Source organism: Guillardia theta (genome assembly GCF_000315625.1).
Source record: "Guillardia theta CCMP2712 unplaced genomic scaffold GUITHscaffold_43, whole genome shotgun sequence".
Lineage (NCBI taxonomy): Eukaryota > Cryptophyceae > Pyrenomonadales > Geminigeraceae > Guillardia > Guillardia theta.
The window spans coordinates 487712-499708 of NW_005434631.1; the positions used below are offsets into that span (position 1 = coordinate 487712).

At 59.2% G+C, this 11997-nt stretch overlaps 3 protein-coding genes across 3 annotated transcripts in view; 1 reads left to right on the forward strand and 2 right to left on the reverse strand.

The window, feature by feature from the left end:
- Positions 1-3119, forward strand: part of GUITHDRAFT_110128 (hypothetical protein) — a gene marked incomplete at both ends in the record, with an annotated part of 5566 nt that extends 2447 nt beyond the window's left edge. Inside the window, 8 exons of the mRNA XM_005830947.1 lie at positions 1-918; positions 1031-1098; positions 1142-1234; positions 1319-1391; positions 1616-1775; positions 2688-2865; positions 2926-2996; positions 3042-3119. The exon at positions 1-918 is cut by the window's left edge and continues 1193 nt beyond it. Coding sequence (XP_005831004.1) covers positions 1-918; positions 1031-1098; positions 1142-1234; positions 1319-1391; positions 1616-1775; positions 2688-2865; positions 2926-2996; positions 3042-3119 — 1639 coding nt within the window. The remainder of the gene's footprint in view (positions 919-1030; positions 1099-1141; positions 1235-1318; positions 1392-1615; positions 1776-2687; positions 2866-2925; positions 2997-3041) is intronic.
- Positions 3120-5991: 2872 nt separating this feature from the next.
- Positions 5992-7011, reverse strand: GUITHDRAFT_157993 (hypothetical protein; the record flags this gene model as incomplete). Its single annotated transcript, XM_005830948.1, has 2 exons — positions 5992-6862; positions 6983-7011. The coding sequence occupies 2 exons, from the start codon at positions 7009-7011 to the stop codon at positions 5992-5994; spliced, it is 900 nt and encodes a 299-aa protein (XP_005831005.1).
- A 2493-nt stretch (positions 7012-9504) lies between these two features.
- GUITHDRAFT_153135 (hypothetical protein) lies at positions 9505-11793 on the reverse strand (the record flags this gene model as incomplete). Its single annotated transcript, XM_005830949.1, has 12 exons — positions 11519-11793; positions 11375-11472; positions 11268-11323; positions 10919-11088; positions 10710-10749; positions 10583-10657; positions 10472-10536; positions 10381-10424; positions 10246-10336; positions 10119-10202; positions 9890-9970; positions 9505-9835 (listed from the first exon to the last, which is right to left on the reverse strand). Coding segments are annotated over exons 1-8 (805 nt in total), but the record flags the coding sequence as incomplete, so codon positions are not given.
- Positions 11794-11997: the final 204 nt, after the last annotated feature.

Consider the following 11997-nt stretch of genomic DNA (forward strand, 5'->3'; position numbering starts at 1 on the left):
CTTGTGGAGGCTGCTGGAGCAGCTGAGGGAGGAAGACGACGTGAAGGGGATGCGACACCTCAAGCGTTTCGCGGAGCTGACAGGAGACAAGTACCTCGCGCTTGAGTGCTCGCTGCTGCTGGGAGAGGTCTCGGGGCTGGACGACCTGCGGGGCTTCTCCCTCCGGCTCAGCCTCGCGCCCACATGGGACAAGAAGTTCAGGAGAGCTCCAATGCCTTCGGCGTTCTTCTCCATCGTGAACCCCTCGCAGGAGGAGGAGGAGGATGGGCAAGGGGAGACGAGGAGGTTCACCTTCTCCCTGCAGAACTCGGGGGAGGGATGGCTGCAGGAGATCAGAAGCTCGGCGTCGACGCTGATCCAGCAGCTGAAGGAGGGGAGGGAGGGGACGGCGAAGTCTCCCTCCTCCTTGTCCAGCTGGTTCTCTCATCGCCTCTCGGAGGACTGGAGCGCTGGGGAGGACAAGTCCAACAGGCCCCCAGCAGCCCCGACAGTACCGCAGCGGTCGCCTGCCTCCTCCGACTTCTCCCCATCTCGCGCCCCCAGCGAGTCGGCAAGGACTGAGCCTGACGTGGACGAGTTCGGGTTCTCGATCCGGCCGGACGAACGAGCTCCGGACTCGAACCCCTTCGGGTCGGCCGAATTGTTCGGGGAGGAAGAGGAGGACGCCGGGCAGAAGCCCCAGCTGCTGGTGAGGATCCGGTCAGCTGAGGAGTCGAAGGTGGCGGACGCAGACGAGCTGCTGCATGCCGTCAAGTCGATGTCGCTGTCGGCGGAGGGGAACGAGACGAACATGGCCGTGCGAAACATGCTCGACATCGGGCTCGGGGCTGGAGCTTCGCTGTTCAGCGAGAAATCGAGGAGAAGGGCTGGCTCGCGCACTGCTGACTCGAAGCATGCATCCACTAAGAATACGCCGATGTAGGAACGAGAGGGAGGAGGAGGAGGAGGAGGAAGGAGAAGGGAGAAGAGGAGGAGGAGGAGGAGGAGGAGGAAGAGGAGGTTCAGCAAGCTTGACTTCTCTGCTCCTCAGAGTTTCGCCGATGGTCTCTATCGTGGAGCACGAGGACATGCCGCACTTCCCCCCTGCCGAACCCTCGAGTACCCCCAGCTGACCTCGAGCTGGACGGCTGACTTGTGGCAGGCGACTCCTTCTCGAACATGATCTTCGACTTCGATCCCTTCGCGGCCGAGAGCTCGAGCGGAGGATTCAGAAACGAGTTTGACAATCACTTCGGTGCTCCTGCTCTTGCCCCTTTCTCTGCCCCTGCCCCTGCTGCTCTTGCTCTGTCATGCTCTCTTTGTTGCTAACAACTTGTAGGCTTTGGTGATCCCTTCAGTGCCTTTGTTGGTGACGGAAAGCTCGCGGAGGAACAAGAAGGAGAATCATCCAGGTTGATTCCCCTCCTCCTCCTTCGCCTCCTCCTCCTCCTCCACCACCACCACCACCACCACCACCACCTCCTCCTCCTCCTCCTCCTTTCCATGGACTCCCCACTCCCCCTCACTCCCCACCTCCCTCTCTCGTCTCTCTTCCTCCCCTCCTCTCCTTCTCACCTCATCGCCCCCCTTCTCACTCCCCAGCTCCCAAACTTGGTCTTCTTCTAACATCATGCAGCGACTTCATGCCCTTCCAGCAGGACGCGAGCGCCCAGGAGGGCAGCGGGGACATGGAGTCTGGGCAGGGTTCAGAGAGCAGCGAGAGGTCGATGCAGTCGGACAAGGGGAAGGGGAGGACGAGCTTCGGGTCTGTCGAGGACTGGGTGGTGCAGAACCGGGTTGTGAGCGACTCTGCTCATCGGGGGATTTTCTCGAGCTGGGATCCTTTCGAGGAACACTCCAGAGACGCACCTCTTCCCTCCTCTGCCTCCCCTCCTCTCTCTCCCGGTCCCTCCTCCTTCCCCCCCGATGCTCCTGCTTCATCCTTTCCTGCACCACAAGCCTCGGCTCCCCCCTCCGATGCTCCTCCTCCCTCTCCTCCCCAGCTCGTTTCGGCTGATCCCCCTGCCTCAACGGATGACTCGATCCACGTCTCTTTCGCTTCATTCCCTCTTGCTCCTCCCTCTGCCTCCTCTTCTGCTGCCCCTCGTTCTACTCCCCTGCCTCCTTCCTCTCCTCCTCCCTTTTCTGCTCCTCCTCTCCCTCCCTCTGCTCCTCCTCCCCCTCCTCCATCCTCCCCTCCTCCCCCCTCTTCCTCAATTCTCCGCACCTCTGCCCCTCCTCCTCCTCCTTCCGCTCCCCCTCCTCCTTCCGCTCCTCCACCTCGCCCATCTGTCCCCCCTTCCCCCTCGTCTCGTCCCCTTCCTCCGTCTTCTCCTCCCCCACCTCCTGCGGGAGCTCCCTCCCCCTTCGCCTCGGATGACCGACAAAACATCGCACAAGAGGAGAGTGGGGGAGGGGACGAGGAGGCTCGAGCGAAGTCGGAGAGTCAGGAAGGCGTTGCCGCCTCCCCCCTGGTTTCTCCTCCAAGTTTTCATCCTCTTCCCGCGTCAGACCCGCATCAAACAGGTGCAAGGAGCAGAGTAGAAGTTAACCGTCTGCTAACCCGCATGCCAGCAGGCGCGAAGGAGGAGGAGGAGGATAAATTCAGTCAACCCCCTCCCTCCTCCTCGCCAACCGAGGTCGCAGCATTCTCCGTCCTCGCTCCCTCCCACCATTCCGGGGCAGCTGATCATGAGCTGGAAGACCAGGGAGGCAAGTGGCAAGGAGGGAAGGAGGAGCAGAAGCAAGAGGAGGCCGCGCATGTCGGCATCGAGGATGGGAAGGAACAGGGAATGGAGGACGAGGAGGTTGGAGGTGTTGCTGTGCATGCAAGTTTGGAGGGCAGTGAGATACAATTGCCGGCTCCTCCTCTCGCTGGACAGAGCGGTAACAGCGCCCTTGTTCACCTCCTGGCCCTTCTGACGGATGTCGGTCTGTTGTCACCAGCAGGAGGAGATGGAGGAGGAGGAGATGGAGGAGGAGGAGATGGTGACTTCAAAGACCCGTCGAACACACAGGTGAGTCAGAGAGGATCGTCCCTCCCTCCTCCTGACTTGCGGCAGGAGCAGCAAAGTGAACCGGGCGGTTGGGTCTCCTTCGGGGACTCGGGCATGGGATTCTCTGACGACGATTTCTCGTGATTTCACCAGCTTCTCGTTCCCTCGTTGCAGATCCTTCTTGTTTGTTACAGATCCTCCTTGTTTGTTACAGATCCTCCTTGTACAGATCTACTTGCACTTGTCCTACTTGCACTTGTCCTATTTGTTTCATCCAATCCATTCGTATCATTTCAGTGAACTCTCGTCCGTCTGTATTTCAGCCTGCAGCATCAGGCAACAACTTGAACCGGAGCCTCCTCGAAGACTCTTTCTTGTGTGGCAGTCTCCTGGCATCCGATCACTGAAGGGGTAAACTAAACATCACACGTCACATAGTATCTCCTAAGTCACAGACCGGGCCTCTTCAACCTGCACTGAGTTTCAAACTCCGAGCGGGAGGTCGAACAAGACGAGAGGATGGCGGGGGAGACGAAGGAGAAGGAGAAGACAAGAGAGAGAGAGAGAGAGAGAGAGAGAGAGAGAGAGAGAGAGAGAGAGAGAGAGAGAGAGAGAGAGAGCAAAAACGAAGCTAGGGAAGAGAAGCATAAGGAAGCACGACTGTGAACATGGGCGGAAGCCATCACGATGCAAGGACTGTTGGGGAGGGAGCATATGCGAGGACGGGCGGCGACGATCAGCATGCAAGGACTGCAGGGGAGGGTTGGTAGGGGAGGAGGCAAGGGTCTGAAGGTGTGCAAGGTTGCTGAGGTTAGAAAGACATCCGTTTGTCTTGGACAGCAAGCACACGACAGCTCCTATGATTATCAGCTTCTAGGACTACTTGCCGTTACGGTATACCTGCTTGACACTACGGTATGATCAGGATGTGGCTGGTGGAAAGCTTCCAGCAAGTCAAGCACACTCCGAACAGATCGCTGACCTCTCAGGAAGCACATTCGAAGCACGGAGAAGAAGGCGGTGAAGCTTCGTGAGGGGTTTGCTTGCTGTCTTGGGTTTCGGCGCAACGAGACCGGTCTGTGGTTCTAGCGAGTTTCTTCCTTCTTCTATGGAAGCAGAGAGGTCACACCGCAAGGAACTGTGAGCTCTAGTACTGTTGGGGTGCGGTACGAACCTCTCAAGTGTTCCTGACGGTAATTTTGACATCAAAAGATATGGTAAACATGTTTTACGAGTACGGGGAATATGCTGTGTCTGGTTAGGGTTGATGGGCCCCATGGATGCAACTGTCATTGGTCAGGACTTGGAAGGGTTTCGAGCAAGATCATCATTCTGTCTGACCTTGCAGGAACAATCTTTGCTCTGCGCTCAAGTCATGGGCAGCAGTCCATCGATCAGGTCAACTCGTACTTCATGGCCAGCAGTCCATCGATCAGGTCAACTCGTACTTCATGGCCAGCAGTCCATCGATCAGGTCAACTCGTACTTCATGGGCAGCAGTCCATCGATCAGGTCAACTCGTACTTCATGGCCAGCAGTCCATCGATCAGGTCAACTCGTACTTCATGGCCAGCAGTCCATCGATCAGGTCAACTCGTACTTCATGGCCAGCAGTCCATCGATCAGGTCAACTCGTACTTCATGGCCAGCAGTCCATCGATCAGGTCAACTCGTACTTCATGGCCAGCAGTCCATCGATCAGGTCAACTCGTACTTCATGGCCAGCAGTCCATCGATCAGGTCAACTCGTACTTCATGGCCAGCAGTCCATCGATCAGGTCAACTCGTACTTCATGGCCAGCAGTCCATCGATCAGGTCAACTCGTACTTCATGGGCAGCAGTCCATCGATCAGGTCAACTCGTACTTTCCACTGCTGCAAGCATGCAGAGCCATGTAGCACTCGAACCAGACGTCAGATCAAGATTTCTTCCTCACTGAACTTGAGCAGACCAGTCAACTCAAAACACTGCCAGGGGCAAGGTGCGGTCAGCATCGCTGAGGTAGCGGCCGGGTAGGACACCGGCGGCCTGCGGCATTCCGACGGCAACTCCCCACTGGCAAGTGACTCGGACGCAGTGACCGGTGCAACCCTGCGCCATGGTGTGGCGACGACGTCGCCTCGTGAACTTGGTGAGCTCGAGGAGAGGAACGACCACATCGCTTCCAGCATGCAGGCCTGACGGTTTCCCTTCAACCGTTTGCTCCTCTCTTCACTGCCAACTGCACGAGCTAATACGATGACAAGACTTTGCGCATGCGCGGTCAAGGCCAGGGCAATCGCAGGGAGAAGCTTGTTGGTTGGGAGGCTTCTTCCATGCTAACAACTTGCTACTGTTGATCTTGTCAACACACGATCAGATGCCTGAGGTACACCAAAGACTCTTACCGCACACGTGTAGGGAAATAGGTTTCATTACAACAATGCCAGTGCCATGATGCAACATGCATCCCCTCCCTCCCTCCGATCTCACTGCTCTTCATCAAGACAAGATCACAAAGAGAACCTGGGCCCACACGCACGCACGCTACACCAGCACTGACTACTAGCGCACACGCTTATCTTACGATGCTGCCGTCAAGACGCCTGCTGCAGCTCCAGGAGGTGAGAACTCCTCAAGGCTCCGAGATGAAATGGTGATGACTCCGTAACGGCTTCAAACGGCTCTTGTACGCACAGGCTTCATGCTTGGCAGCTGACCTGCAGGTTCTCTACTGCCCTGGAAGCGCAACGGCAAGGGAAGGGAGCTAGACATCTATGACCTCAAGTCAAGTCAATGGCTTCGTCAATCCAGCAGCACTATGTCAGTGTGAGAGCCTCACGATCTGATACTGACAGCGTGAACATGGTTATCTCGCAAGATCCCACCCCGACTCCAGCAGCCCGGTTCCGGTCCTTCAGCTGAGCTAACCTAACAAGGAGTCGCACTCAGCATCTCAAGTCACCCGCAGGCTCATGGTCCCTGCGCCTCTATCAAGCTCACATACGACGAGAGCCTTGCAAGGTAGCCTGGCGATCAGACCTTCCCATGCGGGCTTCTCCTCCCTCCCCCGCAGTCCTTGCATGCTGATCGCCGTCGCCCGCGCTCGCATATGCTGCTTTGCCCGCATCCCTTGCATACCGATCGCTCCTGCCCGTGCTCGCATATGCTCCCTCCCCCAAAGTCCTTGCATACCGACCGTTGCCGCCCGTGCTCGCATATGCTCCCTCCCCTGCATGCCCTGCATTCCGCTCGCCGCCGCCCGTGCTCGCATATGCTCCCTCCCCCGCAGTCCTTGCATACCGATCGCCGTCGCCCGTGCTCGCATATGCTCCCTCCCCCGCAGTCCTTGCATCCCGATCGGACCCGGCCGTGCTCGCATATGCTCCCTCCCCCGCAGTCCTTGCATGCGGATCGGACCCGCCCGTGCTCGCATATGCTGCTTCCCCCGCAGTCCTTGCATGTAGATCGCCGCCGCCCGTGCTCGCATATGCTCCCTCCCCTGCAGTCCTTGCATGCTGATCGCCGCCGCCCGTGCTCGCATATGCTCCCTCCCCCGCAGTCCTTGCATCCCGATCGTTGCCGCCCGTGCTCGCATATGCTGCCTCCCCTGCATGCCCTGCATCGCGATCGTTGCCGCCCGTGCTCGCATATGCTGCCTCCCCCGCAGACCTTGCATGCTGATCGGACCCGGCCGTGCTCGCATATGCTCCCTCCCCTGCAGTCCTTGCATCCCGATCGGACCCGGCCGTGCTCGCATATGCTCCCTCCCCCGCAGTCCTTGCATGCGGATCGGACCCGGCCGTGCTCGCATATGCTCCCTCCCCTGCAGTCCTTGCATGCTGATCGGACCCGGCCGTGCTCGCATATGCTCCCTCCCCTGCAGTCCTTGCATCGCGATCGGACCCTGCTGTGATGGCATGCAGTATCAGCTTTGCGCCTCTGTTTTCGTCTCTGATCGTCTTGGCTCTTGTCTTGCTCTTCTCCTCCCTCATCTGAGCTCTCCTTCCTCCTCTTCCTCCCCGACCTCTCGCTGCTTCCCGCTGCCGCCGACATCGCCGTCCTGGTACTCGTCATCGTACAGACCAGCAGCATACCACTGAGCATACCAGCTGCATACCAGCCCAGCGGTGGGTCATTGAGGGGATGAGGGAGGCATTTAAAGAATCCCAGCGGGCATGGCTGGTGGAGGTCGGCTCCTCCTCCTCCTCCTCCTCCTCTTGTCGTCGGTATGCTGGCTTGCAGACGCTCAGGGGAGGCAGAGAGGAACGCTGCTGCTCAACATGCTCATCAAGAACGAGGCCGAGCATCTCCGGAGGAGCCTTCCGAAGTGGGCCCCTTTGATCGACTACTGGATCATAGGAGTAGGTGAGTGAGGAGCCATGGCGCTTGAGGGGACTGAGCTCGACATGCAGACGACCACAACACAGATGAGAGCGAGGACGTCATCCGCCAGTACCTCGGCCACATTCCTGGCGAGATCGTCGTGGTCGCCTTCGACGGGATGGGGCCAACATGGACGAAGTTGGTGGAGCGAGGCCTGGAGGCGTTCCCCAACGCCACTCATGGCATCATCGCAGATGCAGACTTCACTCCCATGCAGAGCAGCCTGGACAAGTCGCAGCTGATCCTCGAGTGCTCCAAGCACATGTACAGGATCCGCAGCACCGACGGCTCGACCGTTCGCAACATGGACTGGATCTATCGGAACATCCCAGGGGCCAAAGTAGAGCGGAGGACGCACCAGAGCCTGAGCGTCCCCAAGATCCCAGGGCAGCGAGTGTTCCAGACCATGATCGACCTCGAGGTGCAGGAGTTCACTGGGGGCTACCAGGATCGCTCGGGCAACAAGTCCCAGCGGTACCTCAACTGGCTACTCAAGGACCTTGAGGAGATGCCCAACGACCCGCGAACCATCTACTACCTCGGCCATGCTCACCTGGACATGATCGGGCCGACGCCCGCGCAGGATGTGCAGAGCGGGGGGGCAGGCGCGGAGCATGTGAAGAAGGCGCTGGAGTACTTCACGTGGAGGAGCGAGGTAAGGATGGGGTACTTCGAGGAGCGGTGGTTTGCTATGCTCAAGGCAGCGGAGATCTGCGAGAGGTATCTCTTCGACTATGAATGCTCTCTCAGGATGTGGAACAAGGCGAAGGAGGTCAGTCCTGCTGCTGCTGCTGCTGCTGCTGCTGCTGCTGCTCCTCCTCCTCCTGCTCCTGCTCCTGCTCCTCCTCCTCCTCCTGCTCCTCCTCCTGCTCCTGCTCCTCCTCCTCCTCCTGCCTTCCTCCTCCTCCTCGAATATTTCTTCTCTCCTCTCACACCTCGTGCGCAGCTAGACCCTGAGCGAGTAGACACCTACTTCTACATAGGGCAGCACTACCGGCTTGCTCAGCAGCCAGACCTCGCGTTCCCTTACTTGGAACAAGTCAGTCAGCACGCATCGAGACGTCGAGGAAAGGCCATTGATTTTGACACAGGCCGTGAAGCTACAGTACCCTCCTCGCAGTCTGTTCCAGTGGAATATGCTCTATGACTGTCTGCGGCATCTGGAGCTGGGGAGAGTTGCGATGGCAGCAAGTCTCTTCCTTTTCCTCTCTCCCCCTTCCGCCTCTCCCCCTTCCTTCCCCCCATTCCATATCCTGTTCATCTTCCTGTTCCCGTCCTCAGCCTCATCCTCCTCCTTCTCCCTCTCCCTCTCCCTCTCCCTCTCCCTCTCCCTCTCCCTCTCCCTCTCCCTCTCCCCCATCCTCCTCCTATTCCTCCACCTGCACCGCTGACGACGTTGGCAGCAAAGATGGACAGAGCGAAGTGGAGGGTGACGAAGAAGTCTCTCAAGACTGCACTGCGGCAATGCCCCCGCGAGCATCAGGTACGAAACTGTCCGTTCCCTCTCACCCGCAGTTTGTCTCCTCACGTTTCCAATGTATTTACTTGCTAGCCCTCCCTCACCTTCCTCCTCTTCGCTGCCCGCAGGACGAGGTCGGCCGGCTGCTCGGCACTGCAAGGCAGGAGCTGAACAAGTACAAGAAGAGCAAGGAACCCGCCCAGCAGCCGCCTGCTGCTGCTGCTCCTGACCAAAAGGCTGCCGACCCTTCCAAGGATGCGCCGGCCGGCGACACGACGGCCCCCAGCAGGAGCGGAGCAGCGAAGCCCTACGTCGTGGCTCTAGAGCGGCTGCAGGACTGGTGAGCACTCGAGCCCGACTCTCCAGCTGAGTGACGTCGGTCAGGCACGGGACTCATCGGGAGCGTCTTGACAAGGTCCAGCTGGGAGGGGAGCTGGAGGCGATCACGGCGAGCATGTCAAAAGTTGTCGCTGCTCCTCCTGCCGCCGTTAAGAATTGCAAGGAGTTCATCGAGACCACTCAGGTGCCGCAAGCCTCCTTCACCTCCTCGGTCCTCCTGTCCATGTACCTCCCCAGCTCCTTCCTTCTGCCTCCTTCCATCCTTCTGCTCGCTGCTCTCCTCTCCTCCATCCCTACTTTCTCTTCCTCTCTTCCCCTTCCACCCTCTCCCCTCCCGCTCCCCCCAGCTGCTCACGGCAGGCAGGGCTACTTGTCATCTTTTAATTCCAACATGGAAAAGCTTCGCAGCCTGCTGTGGAAGTCCGAACCCCAGCTGTGGGTGAGCTGACCGACGCGCTTCCTCCTCCCTCTCACTTTCCATGCAGGAGTCCTGGCTGCAGGCAAACCTTGTGCTGTGGTCCGCATGCCCTCCAAAGACAAAGAAGAAGAAGTGAAAGACTCCTTCCTCCTTCTAGTAGCTCAACTCCCCCCCCCCCCCTCCCTACTTTCTAGCTCCTCCTCCTCCTCCTCATCCTCTTCCTCCCACTGTCTTCTGCTCTACCTCAGCCTGCTGAGGGCCTGCTCGGGCGTTGGCCGCTGGTGGAGCACGAAACAGTCAGAGAGGAGCAGCAGCGTGCAGGGAAGCGCTACCTGCCCTGGTCCTCGCATCAGCATGTCCTGTAGAATTGCCAGGAGCTCCTCGTTTCCTCCTCCGAAGAGCTGCGCCACCTCCTACTCGACCACATGTCAGCTCCCCTTGCCGGCCTTCCTCACTCCCCCTCCTTCCTCTCCCTCCTCCCCCTCCTTTCTGGAACTCCTTCCACCCCCTCCTCCTGTCTCCCCGTCCCTCCTCCTCCCGTTTCCTCCCTCCTCCTCCCACCTGCTTCAGTGAAGGCTCAGCACGTCCTTGAAGGATGTTTTGCTGCCACTTGGCGAGGCTGAAGCCGCACTTGGGAAAGTCCACCTGCTTGCCTGCTCAGGAGCTCGAGGGAGCGGCGCCACGTCACCTCGGCGAACTCCTGCATGAGGGTGACGGCGTTGGGGTCCTTGTGGTTCACCCCCGGACGAGGGTCAACGGAAAAGGAGGGGAGGAGGCATCTGCCCAGCTGTTACCTCAGCTCACGGGGCAACTCCGCAACTACCTGATGCCTGTCATGGCCACGCAGTACACGTCGAACTTCCCCGGCTGCAGCGCCTTCGTCAGCAGCAGCTGGGCAGCAGTAAGGGGCTCGCCTGCTGGGGTTGGATCCTCTTCTCGGGGGGGGCGTAGATGGGGTCGAGGGAGACGTCGTTGATGCCTGGGGGCAGCGCTTACATCGCTTCCTCGTGCATGGACGGGGCTACCGATGTTCGCCTGAACGTCACAGGAGGACCCGAAGTCGAGGAGCTTCAGCTGCGACCCCGACACGAGGATGTTCTCTGCCGTCGGCTCCTGCCTCAATCCCCTTCCGCCCCTCTGCGTTCGAGTCACCTGGCTTGATGTCCCGATGCATGACCCCAACAGAATGCAGCTGTTGCCATCGTCACCTCCCTGAAAACCCCATCCTCCTCTTTCTCCTCGTCCGCCTCGTCCGCCTCCTGCTCTTCCCCCTCCCTTTCATCTTCCTCCCCCCTCCCCCCAACCCTTCCCTAGCCCCCCCACTCCTCCTCCTCTTCATCCTCATCCTCCTCCTCGCTGACCTGTACACACGTCTGGAGAAGTTCTTTCATGACTTTCTTGCAGAGCTCAGGTCTGACGCCTGATTCTGACTTGCACCCAACCTTGCCCGCGACATTCTGTTTGGACAGCAACAGGTCTTCCAACGTCTCCCCGTTCTCCTTCTTGAAGACGATACCCACAGATCCCATGTCTGCCGTTGCCATCACGACTGAAATTCCCTTCCTCCTGCTCCTGCTCCTGCTCCTGCCCCTGCCCCTGCCCCTGCTCCTGCTCCCTCCCTCTTCCTCCCTCCCTCTCTTGCCCCCTGCCTGCCTGCCCGCCCGCCCGTTCCTCCTCCTCCACTCCTTGTCCCGGTCAGTATGTTACAACCTGCAGGGATCTGGGATGCGTCCAGCTCGATCCTCCCGAGAAACTTGGCCCATCGTCTGAGCACGGCAGCGTCAGGAGCACGGAGGAGGGCAGCAAGAGAGGTCAACGGGTTCGGGAAGGACTTGTCCAGCTTCTCGTTCACCAGCATCTCAGTCTCAAATGTCGACATAGCGAACTTCTGGTTGACAGGGCACTTGATGACGACCTGCGGCCGCCGTTAGCGCGAGCATGCTGCAGGTACCGAGAGCCACCTGTCCTCCCATGCCGGCGAACCCTTGAGACGCGAAGAAGACCTTGCCGAAGGAGCCCTGAGCGTTTGGCTGCATCCAGTTGACCTTGAAGTCGGTCGGGCCGAAGGTCTTGGCCATTCGAGGAGAGCAATCCCTCCTGCGCTGGTCAAACCTGGGCAGTGACGCCTTCTTCGAAGCTGCTTGCAGACCGACAGGCGCTGACGTCAAGAAGGCATCGGCGACCACGCTGGTAGCCAAGAGCGCAAGTATCCTTGTGAGACGCGGCATCGACACCTAGCAGTCGACTAATGGGTCAAGCATGAAGAAATCGAGAGGGGAATGTCCGTCAGTTAACAGATCACCACAATGAAACATCTTCAACCAAGCATGAAACAATCACCCAGTGCGCTCCATCAACCCCATCGCCTCCTGTCCACCGCATGTTTCGAGATCCTCATGAGGAACAATCCTCCTCTCCCCTCCATGCCGACCGCCCCCCC